The 23783-nt window shown below is 44.9% G+C and overlaps 1 protein-coding gene and 1 long non-coding RNA gene across 4 annotated transcripts; both read right to left on the reverse strand.

Annotated features, from left to right (window-relative positions):
* Positions 1 to 2089: 2089 nt before the first annotated feature.
* LOC146254542 (uncharacterized) lies at positions 2090 to 5907 on the reverse strand. 2 transcript variants are annotated; one of them, XR_014731522.1, is made up of 2 exons: positions 5815 to 5907; positions 2090 to 3165 (listed from the first exon to the last, which is right to left on the reverse strand). It is a non-coding gene; the product is annotated as an uncharacterized LOC146254542 (long non-coding RNA). The 2 variants fall into 2 exon arrangements; XR_014731521.1 differs by lacking the exon at positions 5815 to 5907 and adding an exon at positions 4932 to 4985.
* A 13934-nt stretch (positions 5908 to 19841) lies between these two features.
* Positions 19842 to 23771, reverse strand: fam174c (family with sequence similarity 174 member C). Of its 2 annotated transcripts, XR_014731452.1 has the most exons (3): positions 23341 to 23358; positions 23006 to 23128; positions 19842 to 22777 (listed from the first exon to the last, which is right to left on the reverse strand). XR_014731452.1 is itself a non-coding variant. In XM_084675735.1 (2 exons), the coding sequence occupies exons 1-2, from the start codon at positions 23619 to 23621 to the stop codon at positions 23002 to 23004; spliced, it is 408 nt and encodes a 135-aa protein (XP_084531861.1). In that variant the 5' UTR covers positions 23622 to 23771. The 2 variants fall into 2 exon arrangements, 1 of the variants encoding a protein (XP_084531861.1); XM_084675735.1 differs by lacking the exon at positions 19842 to 22777 and having other exon boundaries at positions 23002 to 23128; positions 23341 to 23771.
* Positions 23772 to 23783: the final 12 nt, after the last annotated feature.

Consider the following 23783-nt stretch of genomic DNA (forward strand, 5'->3'; position numbering starts at 1 on the left):
ATGGATGCATGGCTCTCCTGTCTGCAGCACGGTGAATTATGGGGCAGCTACCATCAGCTGACTGATAGACGATATGGACGGGGAGAAAGCTCTTATGGTGAAACAGCAGGGCCATTAGCGTAAACCTATGGCTCTCTGTTCCTGTAACGCAAGCCTGCTGAACAAGATTCAATGTTTCCACAGGCCCCCTGTGAGAAAACGATAATGGAGATGAACACAGTCATACAGTAATGGATGAAGCCATCCCCCGTTCCCCAACGATACCATAAAACGTGAGTGATCCATAAAAGGCCAAAGTTCTACACCATCAGCACAGACGCTCTACAAAAGACTTGCCTCCATCCTTCAGAAGCAGAGTTCATCCTTCACTTAGAGCTTGACAGCGAGACTGTGTACGTCAACAAGTAATGCCTGTGTTTGGCTGTGACTGAGCCGTAGCTCACATTTGCGACACATCTCTTTTGGAGAGATCGGTTCATTAGCACTCTGTCTTGGGAGTGAGAGAGGAGGAAGGAGAAGGATGACGAGAGAAAGGAGAGAGGAGGCAGTGAGACAGGAGGAAGTGAGTGAGGAGGAAGTGAGACAGGAGGAAGTGAGACAGGAGGAAGGATAGAGGAGGAAGTGACAGCAGAGGAGAGCTGAGAAAAGAGAATGACACACCTCTCAATGTCTCGCACAGTACACTAATCCCTTGATGATGGACAGAGTAATCCCTACTCAAACCCATGTGCCTGGAAATAATAGAAACCAATATGAAGTTGAGCATTCACTTGAAACAAGACAATACTGAAGGGCTTTATCAAACCTTCTTTTTGAGACCTGCATGGATGTAGGCAAGCCATGGATTAGACACATACACAGACTCACACACATGAAGACACACACGTACACACATACATAGAGAAATCAATTTATTCAAGGGCAGTTGGTGCTTGTTAGCCGTTACAAGATATGGACGCATCGAAACTTTGACACCACTCCATAATGTTCTGAGATTGCTTGTAAAGTCGAACACTTGGCCTATTTGCCCTTGTATTTCTTCCACGTGCAGTGTTAGAGACAGACTTGGTGCCAAACAGCAGTTTCCAGTTTGGAAATCCACCGAGGCGCCAATCTGATCTGGAGGTTTTGGGTTGTACATTAAACATGGAAGACGGACAGAGAGTGATTGAGTGAGTGAGTGAGTGAGTGAGAGAGTGAGGGAGTAAGTGAGTGAGTGAGTGAGGGAGAGAGTGAGTGAGGGAGGGGGTGGGTGAGAGAGTGAGGGGGTGGGTTGCTGGGTGGGTTAGAGTGATAAAGGGAGTGAACGAGTGACAGAGGGAGCGAGCGAGGGAGTGGTTTTGGAACAATCATAAGAATAATATGGGCAATGTGGGAGTTGATGCAGGGCAGGGAATGTGGAGGAGAGCTTGGGGATACAGAGTAGGCTCTACATGGTTTATTTATGGTCGCACCAGACCGTAGCTGGGCCCCAGGTGGGCCTGGGTTTCCTCCACGGAGACTCCTCAGGACCAGCAGACAGTTTCCAGCCCCTCATCTCGAACACTCCGGTTCCTCAGCAGTTTCAAGGTTTTCCCCAGTTTGCTCCTCAGATCCACCTTTCACTGGCAGTGATAAATATTTTTACAGTTGGAGGTTGTAAACTTCATCTTGAGAGCTTTCTGGCAGCTACGTAGAGACAGGTCAACTTTCAAAGCCAGAATCACGTTGAAGGGGAACGCAAGCCTCTCATCCAGGCGTTTATCATTGTGACAACATTTCTTTTAAGAGCTGAATTCATTCTTCACTCTAACATTATTGTGATAAGTTAAGCCAGAAACCTGTAAACGGTGCATGTGGTATGAAAGTTTCGATACAGTCTGGAACAGGTCCGTTTGTGGAGGTTGCATGTGGTTTAAAGAGATGGCTGGGAACTGTAATATCTCAGATAATGGATCTTTTTAGGGTTTTGTGATAACCAGATGTTGCTAGCAGAAGCAAGGCCCTTGTATGGAGGATTCAACATCAAACCACAGTGAGATTTCCAGCATGTTTGACTTTGCAAATATACTAGAGAGTATAAAATCACACACCACATTAAAAACCATGATAAAGTCTTTAAAACAGTCTTACAAAATGTTTTATTAAAGTTGGAGGCACTGTTTACATTGGTGCAGTTTATGTTGTTGGAACATTTTACATTGTTGAAGTAGTATTTTATATCAAGTCACAGAATCAAGTGATTCATGTTTTGGTAATACACCAAGTGTACAGTACTCTGAGCAAGGTGATGGTGACATTTTTAATCAGACTGAAGTGTCTGTTACCAGTATGCTGGCTACTTGAAGGAACTCCCCTGTTAACAATCAAGTTTAAAAACATTGTCAGTTAAGAAATCTTCTAATTTGATGCTAATATAAAGCACCAAAAAAATGCTCCATTAAGATGATGCTGTCCTCACACTTAAAAGATTTAATAAAATGTGATATTGCTCCGAAGGGACACGCTGTTATTTAGAACTGTAAGGAGTTATGCAACCATGTAAAATATAATTAGGTTCAAACGAATCAATGGCTGTCAGAGGTATTCTTTTACTCTCTAGTTAATTATGCAAATTAGGAACACACTAAAGGAATTATGATTGGACAGTTGTTCAGCCCCTATTATGTAAGTAACAATCCACATCTGTTTCTGTCATACATCTGTCATATATGTTATATATGTGCGTGCATGTTTTTGTGTCTGTGTGCTTGCGTGTGTGTACTGTACTGTACATTCACAGACATGTACGGTAATCACAATGACCCTTACTACACAGTCATCCATTTTCCACATGGCTTCCATTTCCTTCTCTTTAATACTGGATTCATCTTGTAAGAGATGGTTGTCAGAATCGCCCGGTCAGGAAATTATCATTCGCAGTGCCCGGCTCGTCTTGTGGCTGCCAGACTCGACTCGGACGAGGCAGGACGGACGAGGCAGCCTGGGCGAGGCAGGACGGACGAGGCAGCCTGGGCGAGGCAGGACGGACGAGGCGGCTTGGGTGAGGCGAGCCAGGCAAAGACTGCTGAGTCAGCAGGAGGGGAGGAGAGAACCCAGGCGTGGGGAAGAACAGATCGCGTGATTCTTAAGATGATTCCGTGGAAACAAGGTCTGAGTTGGAGGCCCCTCCGAGGGGGTCGATATCTACAGAATGAAACGTCTGTTAAAGCCATTGTGTCGTCTCGCTTGGAAAAAGAGAGCAATATATAATGTTTGATTTCATTCAGGTTCGGTTTCGCTCCGTATTAGTTCTGACCCAGGGCTGGGTCTCAATAGTCTCCATCAGATTTCTGTCCTCATAGCCTCGATCCTATGCAGCAATCAGTGGAGGACTGGACAGGATGTCATCTCCAACTATTAAGATGTACTATCACCCGAAAACTAGAAGAGTCTGGATCTGGCGCGTTACTCTAATTGTGCCGGGTGCACAAACTGAAGAACGCCCTGCAGTGTTACCAAATCGTGTTTGTTCCGTATGTGACCAACGAACATCAGGAAGGAGAGGGAGGAAGAGGGAGAAAACGAGAGAAAACAAGCCTTTTTTTCCCTTCGTAAAGTGAAACAGCTCTGGTCCCTCGCCAGCCATACTGACACAAAGACACATTCGATCATTCTGCTCGCTCTGTGTTGTGGTCATTAGACGGCACAGTTGCACTTTCAGGGTTAATGGCACTGGAAAAAACACAGAGAAACAAAGTAATTGACAGAAAGTCGAATTGGTGGGAGTCTCAGTTCTGATTCAAAGAGCAGTCTAGGTTTGGACCCCATGCAGAGGCTGTTGGTTCAGTCCATGTCAAGCTGCTCTGGGCTTTTGCTAGTCCATTTCCTGCCTCCTAATGACAGGCATCACAACACAGGCACATCCAAAGCAAAATAAATTAATTGTTCTCATTTGAATGTAAGGAAGAAAGAGATAAATCCTGCCCGTTTTGATCAGTGTGGGAGAACAGAGGGAGGGAAAGAGAGAGAGAGGGAGAAAGAGAGAGAGAGAGAGAGAGAGAGAGAGAGAGGGATAAAAGTTCTCTTTCTTTCTCTCTCTCTGAGCCAATACATATTTCATGCATTCACAAAGAGAGATTTTATGTTGTGTGGGAGACAGACAAACTAATGGACTGCCTGGACTTTCAAGCTTTAAAGGAAAAGTGCAAGGGGGAGGAAAGCTTTCAGGCAGTGACATCACACTGCTTGGCAGTGGGGCGTCTGGGTGGCAGGGCTTTTTTTTGTTGTTGGCGAGGTAGGATAAATTAAAAAGGCGCACAATTGCTACCAGAAGTCATGGTGACCACAGACAGACTAATTGGAAACAGCAATGTTCTGGCCTGTAGCAGAGAGGTAGAAAGCGTTGCTGCATCTAGGCGGGGGGAGGTGGTTCAGAGAGCCATGCACTCTGAGAACCATTGAGATCTGAGAACTTGTGCTGAATCCCAAACCAAGGTTGAGCAGGCTAACAAACCTTCTGACAAACACAATCATGTAAAGACGTCCCAGCACACCAGTAAGATTTCGTGTAAAATCTCTATCTCAAATGATTTTCAAGTTCATCAAAGGATTTACGCCTGATCTATAAAAAAAAAACACTCACACCTAGAACGACTGCCATTCGATTTCGAGTAGCACAGTATTAAGGATTAAGAGTCTCTCCGTCTTATTCCTTTGATTGGTTACACACATAGTTGCTTGTGACTTGGATTATACAGTTTTGTAGTTTCAGAGAGGATGTCAAAAGGTTAAGTGTATTGGGTATTTTTGAATATTTGCTGAGCTTATGCTTGTCACAACTGACCTGGCCTCAAAGCCACATGAAAACTCAGGCTGTCACTGGGCTCCAATACACACTACAACCACAATATTCAAGATTGAAAATGAATCATTATTGAATTTGTAAGTGTCCAATTTGTAAGTATCCAAACCTTTTGGGAGTTTTTGGTTTTGTGAGTGGCTTATCGACGATGGAGGAAAAGCAGATTTCTTTGTTCCAGAGGGAATTTATTTTCACACAACTTTCACCTGGATTCCCAAAACCCTCCAGCAGGTTATCGCTCACGAATGTCAATCATCCGCATCACCAATAGGACGACGTCCCTAATCAAAGACAGGGACTCACGTGTAGCCAGTTGACTAATAAGCTGGTAGCGAAGGGTGAGCAGCTCCGCTCCGCTGCGTTTTACAGCGTCACGAACCAGATCCAAACATCTGGTTCCAGGAGGAACTGTGGTCCGACCGCTCCCCCGTGCTCCGTGTTAAAGAGCCCTCTAATGGTGTTGACGGTGGGTGAGAAGAAAGGCCGGGGAGGGACGTGGCCGAGGAAGAAAACCAGAAGCCTGGCGTGTGTGGGGCTGTTTGGCCTCCGTTCTGGAGGCCAGAGACCTCCACCGTGGCTCAAACCGCTGGGTGGAGTCCACAGAGTCTGAGCACATATGAAATCATTCACCTCGGCCTCCGAGGTGTTTACATTTCCTTTCCCCTCACACGCACACACACACACACACGGGCGAATAATACTACGCATCCAAATCAATACTATCCATCTAGTCTATCAAGACTTCAGATTGCGGATGATTGTGAGCTCTGTTTTCCTGCGTTGTGAATCGATGTTGTTGTTGCCGTGTGGGGGTGAAAAACAGAGAGGTACAGTCAGATGGGTAGGGGGCTTGGAGATCACAGAGCTACCAGCAGCCATCATCTCCTCAGTTCTAATATCCTCATCCTCTAAGTCCTCATCTCCTCAGTCCTCTCTGTATGTTAATGAACTTTGACATGACACGCAGTCCCTCGTGTGAAACATAGACTCACCATGTCCATCAGACGGCGAGACTCCAAAGGCGTAACTTGGGTTACTCGAAGTCCGACCTTGACTTGATGCCAGAACTTTGATGTTTCATCTCGAGAAAAGAGTTTGAGGCAAAAAAAAAGAGTTTGTGTGGGGGGGGGGGGTGGGGGGGGTGTTTTTGAAAGTCATTCCCATTTTTTCCCCTAGTCGGAATCAAGCAGGCCAACATCTTGGATTTAATGGAGTGGTCGCTTGAGGATCCATCAGACTTTAATTGGCCCGTTCGCTTTTGTGCAGTAGGGGGTGGTTGGGGGGATGGTTGGGGGGGTGGGGGGGTGAAAAGCTCTGGCGTCCATTTTAAGCAGTTCACAAAGCCCTTCAAGATTTGAGTTGAGGACTCAAATTCTAGTGGCAACCCATTTTTGGCAACTTTGGGAGAGAGCAGGTTAGGACATGGAAATGCACCACTCTTTCTCCTTCCTGTAAAACTTACAAGTGCAACCAATTAGGGTAATTGAAAACAGAAGATGTGTCCAATTAATAGTTAGAGGGAGAATGCAGGCAGCGGTGAAAAGCGGTTAGCGATGGGCAAGAGTGGAGGGAAAATAGGCAATTATTTACGTCTCACATGCCAACGCAATTACCTATCAGCACAACACAGGGCAAGGGAGGGGAGGATGGGTATGGTAAAATAAACAACAGGATGGGTGTGAGTTGGCAGGTGAGGGGCGGATGGGGGGTAGGGGGCACCAAGCAAGGGGGGGTTTGACCATCAAGAAAAAGGCACTTGTGAAGGGAAGCATTGAACCATACCTTTGCATAATATCCCTTTTAGGGCAAAAGCACTGAGCTGTCAGTGGAATGCTGAAACTCGGGACCAGGTTAGCTAAATACATGATGCACCTGTCAGAAATGCCCCCACCATTAGCTGGGTGGATTTTTTTCCTCAGCGCTATTTTCCCCCTCTCTTTTTCCCCCCTAAATGTCAAAACACGCGTGACTGCTCATCCACTCCTGGTTGCCTACAACACAAACATATCCAAACCATTTAATTCCTCATCCCTTTCCTCCTCTTTTAACGACAGAGGACGGCAATTTGGATTAGCTGTTTTGACAGCCATCTTGTGTTTGTGGTCACTCAACAGGATAGCGGAGTGATGGGAGAACTGTTAGTGTTTGTGGAAATATGGGGGAAGAGATTGGCTCATAAGTAGTTAGCTCAGTTGGGGGAAAGCGTAGGGGGGAGATATTTGGGTGGGGGGTAAAAGGTGGGGAGGAGTACGGCAGAAGGAATTAGCATTTAAAGTACTTGCCCACCAGGCATTACCTCACCTTGCGCGCTCAGCCAATATGTTCCCTGCTGGCCTTTTAAAACTTCAGCCTAAGCCCCGCCAAAAATCACTTCAACTTCAACAAACTTCTCACCAAAGCTGTTTGCTTAGATTTCATGTTATTTTTCCCCCCTTTTTTAGGTTTTGCATTTTCCAGGATTTTGAGGGATATAAATGACGACCAGGTTCATGCATGTTAATCTACTTGTATTTCATTTCCTTAAACGGAGAACTGAATGACGGATTTGCAATAAACAGGGGATTTTCCCACTTAGGCCCTTGAGAAGTGCTTACAAGTGGTCCTTACTGTGCTCTTTAAATCATCGCCTGCAGCTAACTTGGAAGACAGAGCCCCTCAGTGACATGCGACCAGGTCAAGTAAGTGATGAGTGGTTGAACTGGAATATAAAGGAGCACCTTTTGAAACGCATTCCACTGGGGGGCAATGAGCAGAGATTGACATTTAGTTTAGGGCCTCATATTTGAAACCCTTGTTTTATTGGCTTTAAATAACTAAGTGACAGTCTAGTACCTGAAGAAGCCACCCTAATCACCCAGCACACCATACATGTCACCTACTCGCTGTTCAGTTACCTAACCCTTTTAGAGGAGTGGGCAGTTATGTGACTAGAGCCATTTAGTGACTAATCTGAAGGGCAAGACAATGGTTTATGTTTGTGTAGAGGCCAAGTGTTAAAGCATGGAATGTAATTGTGCTCAGCTGCAGCGCATGACTTTAGTTGACCATTCCCAGACAGGGACTGGCTGTGCGCTGGTCACAAACTGAGATGAGGCATGCAGCTAGCAAGAGTTAGCTCAGATGAGCCTCATGTTATACGACAGGGCAGTTGAAGCGTGTCAGTTAGCCAGGTGTGTCTGTTCTCCTTCCCTCGCCATGAGATGAAACTGCACCATCTCCCCCTCTCTCTCATTGGCAGATGCTAATTTGCTGCAGAGCAATCCAAAATAAATAAACAACTCAATCCATACCAATCCATGTTTTTCCCATCACCCCTCCGTCTCATTATGCAGCTGCTGGATTGCGTGCTTGCGGTTTTGCCTTCCCATGTATACATATTTCCCCTCTGAGTTTAATGTATGGACTCAATACTGTCGTGCATAATTGATGTGATGGGGCCTGGAGTTGTTCTCACCCCAGCTGTGTGGAATCAAGAGCAATGCCAGATAGGCAGTGGATAACTAGAGAGCAGATTTCCCTTCTCTGGAACCTCCTATAACATGGGCCGTGGCCCTGTGATTGGAGCAAGGTAGCTGGGTAGAAAATGAGCCCAGTCTCCCAGTAGTTACAAGAATGGCCAACATTTATTTTTTGTCAGGGCAACATCCTCCCAGAGGTGCCAGCTAAATGGAGAGACACAAATCATGGAGAGGCCAAAACGAAAAGCATGGTACAAATGGGAGAGGAAAAATTATTAACACAAATCACACAAGCACCTCTCAGATAGTGAGTACACAATTGACGTGTCACAGAACGTTATACATTTGAGTCTTTTTTTAATCTGTAAATAACTTCCCCTTCAGATTGCAAACCTGTTAAAACAGGTGGAGCCTCTTCTCAGTCTCAACACGGCTTGTCTCGGCGTCCTTTCGGACTCATCGCAGCATGTTGTGTTCATTCCTAATTGGCCCCTCTGATTCACTCATCTGAGCCACTCTAAAAGGTGGCACCGAAGTAATTATACAAGGGGACGTATACTGATTAATTACATGACACAACAAACAAGCTAACAGCAAGAGTACAAGAAGGGTCTTAGTCACAGTGCTCCGCTGAAAGAGTTCACTGGATGAGCAGTCCCTTCCAGAACACCACAGGTGTCCCAAAGCTTAGTAACCAACCCTCTGAAAGACTCATGAATGATGGAAAGGCTCATAATAAAAAAATAAAAAAAACATTCTGCAATTCATATTAGCATGCAAATGGATTATGTTTAGGGATTGGGTTCTCTGCAAGGTCATCCATGGTCATAATGGAAGGTCTATTGTCACTTTGAAACAGTTAACGAGTTTGGGACTCCAATCTGATCCACCTGAGGCCCTTGTGCTTTGGTGAGTGATGGTGCCTTCACCCCCCTTATCATCGAGCGTCACATCACCGCCAATCTGTCAGATACACGCTCAGTCAGGGAGAAGACAAAGTAAATAATGGACTCCCCTCTACCAAGACACGAGGACCTCTCCCCCACAAAATACGCCGTTCCCCTTCCCTGCGGTCGGCCATCTCTGTGATGAAGCACCCTCCATCAGCCGCGTTCAGCTCGGTCAATTCAGACGAGCCAATCTTCCTTAAGGATGTCAGCGGAGCAGGACCCAGACACCCTGCGCTACCCTCCACTGACAGCTGCCGGGGGGGGGGGGGGGGCTGGGAGGGGGGGGGGGATGGGAGAGGAAGATGGATAGATAGACGGAGCAGGGAGCCCTGGCACGTCAGAGGACTTGTGAGAGGCATCAGTCAAACGGCGCCCGGACGTTTCAGGAAGTTACACGCCGTGTCAGAGAGTTACTGACTGGATTAATCCACTCGGGGCTCTCCTGACCGGTTCTTCCAACAGGCCAGCTGTCTAAATAGTTTACGGCCCAGGTCGTCTCATGTCAACCTTCCCCAGACAAGATGGGCCAGGGTAAGGAGAGCGGAGTTATGTGTGTTGGCGTTGGTTGAGGATAGGGCAGGAACATAAGATGTGTCCTTCCGTAAACAAGGGAAGTGCTTCCTGAGTTGGCGTGACAACCCTCCACCCTAGAAATGAACAGGCATTATCCTAACAACACCAGTGGGCTTGTTTCTTTCACTGGGTAGTCCACTGCATGACCTGAATGAACACTAGGCTATGAAAACAATACCTAGTGGGAACTTTGTGTGACAAGATCTCTGTGGAATACTCTACTATTTATTGGGACAATCCAGGTTAAATTGCTAAAATACTCAAAATAGTGATGTGACTTGAAAAGGAGGTTGCATTGACAAACACAGGAAGACGTGCATTCCGCCATGTTGAAAGCTTCCCTCTGATGGTTAGATCCAAGTGCTTCAAATGAACACATTCAACCGTGCTCCTCAACACGCAACTCAAACCTCCAATTCTCGATGGTCTCTGCCGCATATTTACAGTAATGTCTTTCAAAGACTACTTTACACTGGCAACGTCAGCCAATAACTTTGCCCGCAGGCTCTGTGTCAAGCTATCAACACCTTCCAGACACCGTTGCGCTTGAGACTACCCCTGCCTCTCCCTCGGGAGGAAGGGAGAGGGAGAGTAGCCCTTGGGGCAGCTCGGCGAACGTCTGACATTAGCCCGGATGACAGCTCATACACTGTCTGACAGTGGGAGAGAGCGCTTCCCTCAGACAACGTCGATGCTTTCCAGAGTGTTGGCCCGCAGCGAAGGCAGCCCTCTGATATTGACAGAGTCGTTGCTTGCTAACATGGACATATGGAGAATCAGCAGGACAGGCTGTCTTCATAAACATCACGCCAGTGTACAAATCAATTAGAGGGGGGAGAAGGGGAAGGGGGGGAAAGGTCTATTACAAACTGACACCCACAAGCACACACGGTGTTCGCGGACTCGCGCAACAACAGATAAATCCCCCACAAGTGAAACGATTAACAAACACGGGCACACATACACGCCTCGTAATCCCCGCCCTCCCTCCCTCGCTCTCTCCCCTCGCCGCCACGCATCCACGCAAACACGGGAGGAGGCCGGCCCGCCCCACAAGCAGACACGGGGGTTTACATATGTGCGCTCACGTACGACAAACAAGCTTTCAATTCCCTCGGATTACACCAACCCCCCCGTGTGATAACATTATCAAACTACCCACGGAGGTGGAGAAGAGAGAATGTCAGAGGCAGTGACCTCCGTCCCTCCTTGCTTGGCAGCGCGGGGCTTCTCGCTGTAATCACGATGGCTTTTAAGGGGCCAGCGTCCGGATGAGTCGGAGGGCCTGGCATGCGCCACCACGCCGCGGTTTGAAAGGCAACATTAGGGAAACATTGGATGTCGTGCTCTCGGGGCACAGGCAGAATTGGCTCGGTTTGGCGCCACAGCCAGGCACAACGGGGCATGGAAATGTGTTCCTAAGTAGCGTGTTTATCTCACTTCCCATCGCTTTCTGTGTCTGCTTGTGTGTGCCTGCGTGTACGTGTGCGGGTGTGTGTGTGTGTGTGTGTGTGCAAACGCAACTCATGTGAACAGAATAAGGACTAAAGGATCCAAAACACAGATCTTTTTCATCCTTCTTTCATCCCCCCCCTCCTGTGCAACCAAGATGGCCGCCGGGGATCATTAGGTATTCAAACGAGCCACCTATCTGTCAGCTCTCAGGAGGCCATCATCCTCAATCAGGATCTCCACAGAGAGGTGTCCTGGGTTGATTTCTAATTACAATCATAATGTCTCGGCATCTCTCACACGCACGCCTCCGCTCTCAGCGCTCATACGCACACCCCACACATGCGGAATGCGGGATTCTTCATCGGGGAGGTCAGCTGCAATGCCCTCCCTGTAATGCAGGATCTGTGTTTCTGTGACAAGTGAAGTAAGACGCACAATCAAATCAGTGTCTTGTTTTCTGTCGGGGGGTACTACCCCGTAGGCTGCCTGCTGGTACGCAATGCCAGTGAGCAGGGTCTATTAACTTCAAAGCAGAGGGAACATGAGAATAGAGGTTTTAAAGGTACAATGGGGGAAAACAACATCATCCCATAGTGTCATGGTAGATTTTATGAATTAATTATATTTTTATTTTCTTTCAATTTCTTCCTCCATCTGTCTTTCCCTCCCTAACTCTATCCATCCATTTAACTATCCGTTCAGTCATCCCTACCCACCTCCCTCCCTCTCTCTCTCTCTCTCTCTCTCTCTCTCTCTCTCTCTCTCTCTCTCTCTCTCTCTCCCTCCCTCCCTCCCTCCCTCCGTCTCTCCTTCCCTCCCTCCATCCATTTTAACAGGCCTTCTAGGAAAAGGCCCCCGTCATTGGGCGTGTGTGTCTGTGGGAGTATGTGCATGTGTGGGTGTGTCTGTGCGTGTGTGTGTGTCTGTGCGTGTGTGTGAGTGTGTGGGAGTCTGTGGAGGTGCTGAGTGTTAAGATAGAAGCTCACATGAAAGGAGCCTCTCTCTGAGGCACTGCCAGACAGGCTCAGCGGCTGCTAGAGAGGCTTAGTCTGCGTGTCCTGAATAAGAGGGTGTGTGTGTGTGTGAGAGAGAGACAGAGAGAGAGAAAGACAGAGAGAGAGAGAGAGAGAGAGAGAGAGAGAGAGAGAGAGAGAGAGAGAGAGAGAGAGAGAGAAAGACAGAGAGAGAGAGAGAGAGAGAGAGAAAGGAGAGAGAGAGAGAGAGAGAGAGAGAGAGAGAGAGAGAGAGAGAGAGAGAGAGAGAGAGAGAGAGAGAGAGAGAAAGGAGAGAGAGAGAGAGAGAGAGAGAGAGAGAGAGAGAGAGAGAGAGAGAGAGAGAGAGAGAGAGAGAGAGAGAGAGAGAGAGAGAAAGAAAGAAAGAAAGAAAAAAGAGAATGAGTGGCCTGTTTTACAAATTTGTCAAATGTAGTGTCTCATATACAGAGAGACAAAGTACAGTAGGACTGTGTGTGTGTGTGTGTGTGTGTGTGTGTGTGTGTGAGGAAGAGAAAGCGAGAAAGAGAGAGGTGAGGGGGAGCAGAATGAAGTAGCCACTGCCGGTAGCTTTTGAAGCTTGAGGCGAAATTACAATCCCAATGTGACACCAGGTGTTAGCGGCAGGTAATTACCTCCCAGGGCTGAAGAGGCCTTGCTGTTCACCCTGGCTTTTTTCTTGTTTGGCCGCCAGTATAAAGAGGTGTGATAGTGTCTGCCGATTGTATTGTGTGGCTGGGGAAAGGGCTCATCTAGTCGGCAAACAACCCAAATCCAGCAAAGTTCGAATGGCCTGCCACCATGCATCTGTGTGCGTGTCCATCGCCTGTCTGAAGAAGTTTACACATCAAGCCGCTTTCTTTACTTGCGGTCCTCTTGGCAGAACTGCACTGCGACACAATCGTTTAGCCGGAGAAATACAGATTTCTCTTTCAATTAAGTTGGCCTTATTTCCAAGTCAGCCTCGACAGTGACCTCCCCCGTCAAACGCAGAGCGGGATTGCGCGCCAGGATTAATTTGTATTTCTGCTGGGGGCAGGAAGATCCCATGCCTCACTCGATGACGCTGTCATAACAGTCGCTTTACTCTGCCACAAGAGGTGCTATGAAAGGTCGGGTCAACTAAGTCTTGTCAGGATTATGAGGAACAGGAAAAAGACAGAAAGGAGGCGTGACAGATAAATATATACATAACAGTAGATTTCTCGGGCTAGTATTTGAACAAGAATCAGAAACCAGTCAAGGCTTCACAGGTTTGTTATGAGAGCAACTGAGTGCACTCCCAGACGAGGGTCCTTGGTGTAGGTCAAGGTTTGTGGCGTTTGAAATGCTCATTGTGTGGTCCTTTCAGCATGAACACGATCGCCTGACCCTTCTCTTTGAGAAACTCTTTCTGAACTGGAATCACAAGACCAAAAATCCCTCCAGACACTCCAGGGATTTAACCTGAGTCTCCTGACAACTTCTGACACTTCAAAGTTAACTTTCACCCAAACTGTGCGTAAACTTTTCGAGGAGAAGTCCAAGAAAAAAAACAGAAGAATAAAAAAGATTTTTTTTTTTTTTTTACATTTCCTCTCTAATATTGAATATTTCACAGGAACAATGCCATGTGAAGAATGGGCTAAAGAGATTGAATTGCCTATTTATACCTGTTATGACATTTTGAAAAGATCACAAAAAGAACAGCATCGGATCTAACATTCCCCTCTCACTACGCAAATGGGTTTTTCATAAGCCCTAATAGGAAATTATATGTTATTATGTCTTGGCACTTGACACACTGATTATAAAATGATACAATACAAAGACTGCAGGACGGGGGGGAAATGAACCAGTGGGGGAAACACACTGATTTATTTTGAAAAGAATTACATTTTTTTATTCATTACTCTCCCAAGAAGCAATATACACCTCATTAAACGAAAATGGAAAAAAATGTAATTGTTTTTTTTTTTTTTTTATCCCCTCATTGCTGCCACGGAATCCTCTGGGTAACCTCTAAAATCTCATTCTCTCCAATGCTGCTCATTTGCCTGTGCCACCCCCTTCTCACAGAAAGACCATGAAACGCAGAATGCTATTCAGCTACACACACACACTCACACACTCGCACACACTCACACACCTATTTCTTGCGCTCACATTCCTAAGCATTGTGTGGTCTCAGACAAATGAGCAGCAATCATAACAGGATCAAATCAAATTCAGGGTAAAATCAACTTACTGGTAAGTGCATGGGTAAATGACTTCCTTCTCATTACTTAGTGAGGCTCCATATAGCAACACATCTCTCTCATTGCTCAATCACATTCCTCTAATTTCCCCTAATGTTGCATCTCTGTTTGCTGGTTTGGGATGTGCTGCACAAAGTATCCCGTAAAAGGCAGAGAAAGTATATGTCTGACAAAGCAATCCATGCAATATGCACAAGCCGGAACGCATGATATCCATCTCTACAGTTTTTTCAAAAGCTATTATTTTGATATAGTTAAATTAGATTGAGTTTTCACATCACTCCTCTATACTTTTCAGTGCTTCTAGCACTCTTTTCTTCATTACTTTGTAAGGATAATTAGCTGTTTAATTGAATAACTTGCTACTTTCATAACTATACAGAGACATAAAAACTGGAATCTAATCCCCTCCCAGTTAAAATCCTGAAGGGAAGGCATCCCAGTATCAAACTAGGTGGTATCCATCAACCCTGACATTTGACCTTGCTCCAGTAGTAAAACTGTGACTGTATTCTCCAAAGGCAGGCTTCTCATTAGAAGTACGCTCACCGAGAGACGCTCAATAGCCAAGGTCAGACAAAGGCCCGTCACATTCGACAGCCAGATGGCGGCGCCCGCACCGATCCTTCTAAAATAGATTAATGCTGGCATATTGGAAGGGTGAAAGGTCCGTGGGGTGAACAAACAATGAGTTTAACTCCCTTTGAGTCGGGTCAAAACGTACAGAATGAGGCCTGGCAGGGAGAGGGAGGGGTGGGGGGCGGAGCTTAGGCTCCAAATAGGAGGATGAGGACTGAAAGGTCACGAGTATTAGCAGAACACACCCTGAAACTAGACTCCCGCCTCCAGTCCTGAGGAGGGAGGCTGGACCGAACCGCTAACATAGCCTCCGACTACAGCTTTTGTTCCCCCCACTTTGAAAGAGGGGGGAGAAAAAAGGCAACTGTCAAAGCACGACTAAAAAAGGAGAAATCTTTAATCACAATCTTGAAAGGAACTACTGAGTGGGGCAGTGTCTCCCCTCTCTTCTGAACTGTCCGTCAGCCTTACGCTCTGGAATTTGGGGGTAGCCACTGAGGGGTGACAGGCGCGACTGTGGGATGGGTTTTGGGGTAGGGTGTGTGTCTGGTGGTGGACTGGGAACCAGGGGGTGGGTACTAGGGAGGGGTGGGTGAGAGTGCAAAGGACTGTGTGTGTGTGTGTGTGTGTGTGTGTGTGTCTGCATGTAGGTGGAAAGGGGGGATTATGCAAAAAAATCTGTCCAAAAATGACTCAAGTGGAACGCTCCCTGCTTGGCTACCATGTGACACCAAGCTAGCATGCCGGCGTTTTTTTTTCCCACAATCCTTCTTTGTTCGCTGGCGTGTCACCCGGGCCCGATGTGAGGAGAGGGAGATGAGCCACTGATCAGCAGGAGGAGCGAGGGCATGGCGGAGGGGAGCGGATATGGACCCTTCTCCCTCCCAGAAAAGGCTCAAATCTCTCCATCTCATTTACATGGGATTGAATTCAAAGCCAAACGCTACACTTCTTCTTCTTTTTCATTATCCCTCTCCGTCGCTCCGGGTTTCTCTCATTCTCATTGTGTTTGAAGGGGCAGGAGTACATAGGAGGAGACTTTGATGTCGTCGGCCCCTCGTCTGGGATGAACCTCTGAAGTCCCGTCTCCAAACACGTCCCCTCTCAGGGTCTCCCCCCTCTCCGGCTGGTATGAGGTTCATCTCTGGGGGTGAGAGTCTGTGGATTAACAGCACAACAACTTCCAAACGGAGCTTGATGCTGCACGGCCACGCTACAATATGGCTCCTGTCACTATCACTACTTCTGGTTTACCATGTTAGCCCACATTTCCCCTTTCGCTGCTACAACCGGACTATAAGGCGAGCCAACAAGGGCGTGGGGCCATCTGTTTGCATACTATTTACCCAACAGTGGCTCTTTTCATGGTAGCCAAGGGAGGCCAGAAGCAATAAAGAGTCAGTGAGCATGGACAAATCGTCATGTGATAGAGAAGCTGACAGACAAATATGTGTTCATAAGGTCTTAGTGGGTAAAACTTTCCTTCATTACCACCCCTGGCCTTCTGTCAACACAGAAACCTGGCAAAAAAAAGTAGAAAACATATCCCATTGGAAATAATGTTTAGGAGAGGACAGTTCACAAAAGCATTTCATGTGGAAAGTTGGAGAGTGAGATATTGTACACATGCTGTAAGTATGTCCACTGACAAGTGAATAGTGCTTTTGTCCAGAACAACTAAACTAGCATCAAAGTATAAACCTGAATTAGGAAACAGAAAATGAATAATCCCATTGATTAAAAGAAAGGCTGCATTTGCCATGGAATCCATGAGGGCTATTGAATTGATACCATTACTGGCGGGTGTGTGTCTGAGACCATCTCATATAGGTAAATGTCCCCTGTCCTCAAGACATGATTATCCCATCTTTCCCCACAGACCTATCACCAGTTTGATCTTATTGCATTTTAGCTAAGACTTGCCCCATGAAGGAGATTTGTCTGCACACAGGAAGGAATTTTCCATGCAGAAAACATTTTGCCTCACTCTTCTCACCAGCCAAACTTGTGACCCTTAAAAAAAACAGGACAAATGGCATCTTCGTCCCCAAAAATATAAAAACAAATCAAAATCAATGCCCCGCTTTTTTGGAGGGAGACAGACAGGCAGAGATCGAGTGTGTAAGGGAGCATGTGTATATGGGTGTGTTTAGAGAAGTGAACTTAGCTCAGGATCCCCACCCCCCAACACCCCCCTCACTCCCTCCCACCTCCTCAACTCCACTACTGCCACTCTCACAGATCTATTCAGTTCAGGTCTCCTTTGTTCCGCGACTTCCTTTGAGGCCTTCGGAGTCTTCTCCTCTCCGTCTTTGTGTTGGGGATGAAAAGGGCGCCGTTTATTATGTCTCCCAGTGGCGCTCCAGAAGCCAGGAGCAGCCCGACCACTCAAGCATCGAGCAAGGTCAGGAGTGAGCGTCTCCTCTGAGGAAGAAAAAAAAAAAAGAAGAAAAAAAAAAAAGTAAGAGGCTAAAAGAAGAGTCTGTGCAAAAAAGAGGCAGAGAAGGAGGGTCTTGGGGGGGGGAGAGAGAGGAAATAATGGGGGATAGAGCGAGGGAAAATAAAGGAGAGGAAAGAGATAGTGCTCTCATACTCTCTGGCCTCTGCGGGGCTTTCCCTGTGGCTGGGTTTGACCTCTGTGTCTGTGTGTGAGGGAGAAAGAGTGCGTTCCACTGTCAGGAGACTATCACCTCACATCTAGTGTCATCAAACACTGGAAAAGGCTTGTGGAACCAGGCCTACGGCCACACAATGGGAGCCACACACAGTTGCATTGGCTTTGCTTCTGAGGGAAATGTTTCATTCAAGGATGCTTTTCCTGCTCTTTTGAACTGCTGTGCACTCATAATCATACCTCACACCCTCCCAAACACCTTAAGCCTGGAGCAACCTAAAATATAACCTAAAAGGCAGGGCATTTATTAGCTAAAGATGCCAGAAGGTAAAATCCCCAACCAGTGTGAATAGATTTATTCAAACTGGATTAGTAAAGTAGAAAACTGCAGTCAAAAGTCAAGGGTGAATTTCTATACTCTGCTTTTAGCTGGCAATTTCAGTTGCGTAGGAATATGCAATCAGTTATAGGGAGAAGTCATAATATGCTTCATGAATCCCATTCTTGGGTTTGACTTCCAAAGCCCTGGCAGTTACACTGCCATCATGACTCACAGCTTGAAACAGGTGAAGTTTTACAAAACACGCAACAACAACAACAACAGCTTATACCAGAGTCCTTCACAAAATGCCTAAATAGGCTTCCAGTCATACAGTAAATATCCAACAGTATAATTTCATTACATCACATTCAGGGAACACCTTCCTCTGCCCACATCATGTTTAAAAGGATCACTGCCATGACGAAACAGTAAGGTGCATACGTTTTATAGTAATATCATGTACTCTACGTGTCAAAAAGTCTTTTGATCGTGTGTTGGGCCTGCTGAAAAGTAAGCAGATCGACAACCTCTTTAATGGTCTGAAAAGAGACGGAGTTCTGAATAGTGCCAGAGAAAACAAGAATTATCAACATCACTTGAGCAGTTTTCTCTTCATTGAAATGCAGAAAGGATCCAAAGCAGGCCACACGGTCCCACAGAGTTGCATTTGGAATAAATTCATTTCTCTCTTTGCTCTTTCTTCCCCCCCGTTCCTCTTTTAAATTTCAGATTTCTATGCTCCAGTCATTGGATTTCCAGTTAAATTTCTTGGAGACGATTTCTCCCGGCTCCAGCTGTGCCACTCAATGGCATTCGTTCCCCTTGTTGGCTTGCTTCTCCACATTTTTTGGAGTGCGGCAAATTGCCGTTGACACGAGTCAACCGGAATTACTTAATACTAAGTCCTTTTCATAGGCCGGGCCGGTTCTCGGATGTTTGCGTTGAGCGGGGATGTCACACTGGAGTTTAACAGAAGTAATTGGAAAAGCATATGCAGACTAGCTTGGGTGACACACACACTGGGATATGCACCTGGAGATGCTAGACACCTCTCATGGCGAAGCACAGGGAGCAGTCTGCAGACGGCAGTAAGCAATAGGAATGCACTTAAGGACTGACAAGAGGAGCTGTAGACGAACTGTTTGTGTCTACGGGGCATATTGGCTGTTTCATGCACCATTTGATTCTAAACTTACTTTTTAGCTCGTCAGCCCTAGGCTGTGCTTCCACAATTTGTTGTCCAGGCAGCGCTCCCTTAGAATACTTTAGTTATCAAAGGTACAGTACTAAGGCTAAACTCAACTCGTCTGTATATATATTTTTTTTCAAAAAAAAAAAGTTATAATCCAGTGCTTTAAAAAGGTCTGACTTGAAATTGTAATCAGGCTACTTTGATTGATTGGATGATTTGATCTGTTGTGATCAACACCGAACGTATGAATCAGGAATGAAGTAAACGATATCTAAAAACGAAGATAATTATCCATTAAACGTTTAAGAAATATAAATGCATTTCCCTATTTCCAGTTGAGCTATAAACATTCGCGGATCTTTGAGACCTGGCATTAAATCAAACTAGGTTGCCAGGCAGAAAAACTGTGTAGTTGAATATATAGTGGAAATATAGATAGTCCTATGGCGCCACCTGGTGGGCATCATGCCCTTACTGAAACTCATAACCGTCCTCGAACTTGTACCAGAATGGAACCCTACTAAATGGAATCAATATTTTGAATCCATTCATAATGTTAAGATAAAAAACAGACTTGTCTTATTATTCTCATATGGGATCATGTGCCTTTCAAGAAGCCTCTCCTGCGGTCAATAATCAACCATGAGTCTCACAACATATGTTTTATTTGAAAACAGAATGAAAACAAAGGAAGCTATCGCAGCTGGTCCGTGAATCTAGGTCCTACCACCAAACACAGAAGTTCAACACTCGCAACATTCACACACCACTCACAAGCCTTCATTTCAACAGTCAGATCACCAAAAAATGTAAATACATCGAATTGACCCTCACAACCTCCCTACAGCTTCTGATAGGTTTAATGTGTGGCCCCTTGCATTCCTCTCATGCTAGTGCTTACACCTATTCAGACTAGATTCCTTCTATGAGTGAGTATGAATTAGGAATTAAATAAATAATAATGGATCTGTAGTTAAGTACATGTGCATTGGGATCGACAGTCTCCTGTATAACACACAACAACTAGATTTGTATTGCTGAAACATACAGTTTATATACAAAAGGCAAAACGTGGTGAAAGACACATGGTGATTATGGGGGGAGGGGGAGGGGAGAAGAAGAAAAAAGCCATTACAAACTCTAATAGTGGACAGGTATTTTCAAAAAGCTCAGACAACTCTTTAAAGCATCGCAATGAATAAACATCCATCATAACAATCAAGAGTGTATGTGGATAAAGAACAACTTGCATTCTGAAACCAACCTCAGGTTCAAATGTTTACAGAAGTGATTCACAGATGTAACATGATTTCTATCTATAGTCTCCAAAATATCAATGACCTCCAACTTGAATATTAATGGATGACATTTGAGCATAAAACCATTTTCTCTTGGCAGGTTGACATCCAACTGACATGCATGGAATGTGCAAAGTGGAAGAACAACATTCTACCCTCTGAGAGTCAGGGTGGAATACTCATTAATTTGCATAATAAATCATTTGAAAGTATAATGGTAGTTGGGAATTGGTGTCCCCAACCCCCAGACCAGAGCAATTGACTTGCCCTACTAAAAGACTACATCCACACTCTTTGAAAGCTTTCAAGGAAACCCAGAAAGTGGTACTACAGAACAGACACGAATGGCAGATCCAGAATACTATCAACATCAGTCTAAATGTTGCTTCATGTTCCAATAATGTATCAACAAACAAACATGGAAGTGTATTTTGCATCTTGCTTTAGGCCCAGACTGAATGGACCTAAAATAAAACTGTGGGGCCCTGCATGTCCTTGATTCACTCAGTCGCAGGTCCCAGGATTAATGCTGCTGCTACTGCAGTCTTGACTGAACGAAAGCAAAATGTCAGAGACAGAGTTTAACATTATTTAAAGGGCAGTATCAATTTTCAATAGGCGTTAATACAGAACAGACTCATGGGAGGAGATTTGCATATTCTCCACAGGAGTGGGTCCAATAAGGAGAGGGGTGATGAAGTGATACGTCTTGGCGTGTCTCATTTGATTTACCGCCACAGGAAAAACCCATTCTCTCATCAATACAGTTAGCCTCCTGAGACAATTAATAACAATTAGCCATGTTTCAAGATATAGAGGAGGAGCTGTTAGGTCATTCTCTTGGACTCTGTGAATTAGTAGGTAAACTGTGATAGCATAGACATCCAGACAAACTTTATAAAATGTTTCTGATCAGCGGACTTCATTTCACAAAATTAAACAGTTTTGAAAATGTTGGATCTAGATATAAACCACCATAAAAAATAACAATTTTAAGTCACAAAGATAACAGGCTTAAACCAAGTCAAAAATGTAGACAAAACATACTGTATATAGAAAATAAATAGCCTCAATTAATAATTGACCATTTTAAGTTTAAATAAAACAGACAGAATAAGTCAATCAAAAGCTTAAAGCTTATATTTGTTTGCAACAACTACAATTCAGAAAAATTTAGTGCTCGGCCACAGCAGCAATAACAAACAAAATAATAATAATAACAACCGTAATGAGTCTCCAACCAAGGTACAACATTGTCCTTGGACTAAAGGGAATTACAAGAGATTTACAAGATATGGCAATACATTTCAACAGGATTTGTGAGCTAGAATATTTGACAAGAACAGTCCAAATTAACCTTACTCCAAGTTTAAATTAGATTAATAACATTAATGTGACTGCTGTAGCGAAATAAGTAGTTAAACTGTTTGGTAAAAAAAAAAGAGAGAGAAAAAAACAAGGATAAGCTTGTGGGTTAAGAGAAGAAAAATAACAAGGAAAAGCTTGTGGTTTAAGAAATTAACAGTAAGGGCCTCATTCTTTACTGTCAAAGATTGTCAATAAGTTTTTGGCTCCAAGACTATCACAATTTGTATGTGCATTTCCCAGTTTATTGCTCTCCCCATTCTCTTTTACCAGATGTAGTACATACTGTAAGCTGCTTGTGTATAGTTCAAGCAGGTGGTATGACATTGGCTGGCTCAAAATAGTCTTCTTGGTGTTCAGTTTACAGTAGTTCATGCACAATTATATTGCTGTTCGTAAAATAGCGTTGAACAGCATGATATTACTATGGATACTTTCAGGTGACCTAGAGAAAGAAACCTGGGAAAGGCCACATCCATTAAGGTAACTGAATAAGTAATCTAGAAGACAGAACTTGTTACAACATTCATGGAGCTCGTCATGGCAACGGGAAGGATGGACACAGATGGTCCATTTCATAAAAATGTACGTTTACGTAGATTAGAAAAATAATTATACTTTTGCTTTCTCCAAAGTATCTTTGGCAATATAAATCTGTCCAACTGGTTTGGTCCTTTTACTAATCCTATTTACGCTTGTTTATTTGGATACAATCACAAAATCTCCTCAGCCCAATACAAGCAGGTTCTCCAATGTTCTTCTCAAGACAACGCAGATTCAGAGCCAGTTTTCTTATTTTCATGTCCATGAGAATATGGAAAACATAGATTTGCAACATACGTTGAAAGTTAAGCCAAAGGAATGTTTAATTTTGTCCAATGTGCACCACAGCAGGTACACCGCGAAAAGTCAGGACTCATCTGATAGAGAAAGAGTTAAAGAGAGATGGCAAGTAAGAAATTATGAGACACTAACCAGAAACCAAAGCATACATTGATGAACTGATTAAATCTGAGTAAACAGTTCAAAGTCTAGGAATAAACATGGATCAATGCCACTGGTCAGTTTTTGGCCAAAACACACAATATGTTTGCCCCATATTCCTAAAAGCCAGGCTCATCATTAGACATTTCTTAATACTGCCTCACCTTCTCAGGGTCCGGGCGTCATACACTGTCTCGTCTTCATCGCTTTCCATATCAGCCATCTCCACATTGTCATCATAGTTAGACAGCAAGCCATATTTCTTCCTCTGGGTTGGCTTCTTCAGCCTACAAATAACGTCGTTGTGTCAATCAGGGGCAAGTTGAATTATGCAATGTTTTCACACAGCTGATGATTACTCACCCCAGTCACGCGATTTTTAAAAGTTAAACAGTTGAACTAGCCTAAAGTACACAAATTGAGTTAGCTGCGAGCATAGCCATATTCATTCGTTAGTTCTGGCAAACAAGCCAGCTAGTCTACTTTGTTAGCGACTTACCTTACAGCTCTGACAAGGAAATACAGCACTCCTATCACGCTGATCCCAATGAGGACGTATAAGGCCCGTTGAATCATCGAACTATCCGCGTTCATGCCGGTGTTAAAAATGTCACGATGAGCAGTGGAGTTTGGTGCGGTAAAATTCGTAACAGGTTGCTTGTTGGAGCTGGTATTAGTAACTGTTGATACAACTGCAGATGTGGGTTCCGTCGTATCAGCCATCACCAAAAAAGCCCACATCGATGGTACGACCAACCTCAAGATTAATTGAAATATCATTTTTAATATCAGCTTCACAACACTTGTTGTCTCAATCTATATATCAGCAGATGACCATGTGGATCCTCATAAAACACTTCGTATTCGATGGCTGGTTGCTGTTGATTCTATTCGATAAGCTAGATAGCTGGTGAAAAAGTTCCAAGTTCCTGGTATGACGTG

Source organism: Hypomesus nipponensis, chromosome 16 (genome assembly GCF_054491055.1).
Source record: "Hypomesus nipponensis isolate SF chromosome 16, ASM5449105v1, whole genome shotgun sequence".
Classification (NCBI taxonomy): domain Eukaryota; kingdom Metazoa; phylum Chordata; class Actinopteri; order Osmeriformes; family Osmeridae; genus Hypomesus; species Hypomesus nipponensis.

Excerpts from the sequence above, each read along its gene's own strand:
- fam174c (XM_084675735.1), bottom strand. The coding sequence starts at position 23,621 with ATGATATTTCAATTAATCTTGAGGTTGGTCGTACCATCGATGTGGGCT. Across the intron at positions 23,129-23,340 it reads TTCCTTGTCAGAGCTGTAAG|GCTGAAGAAGCCAACCCAGA; the intron begins GTAAGTCGCTAA and ends CGTTATTTGTAG.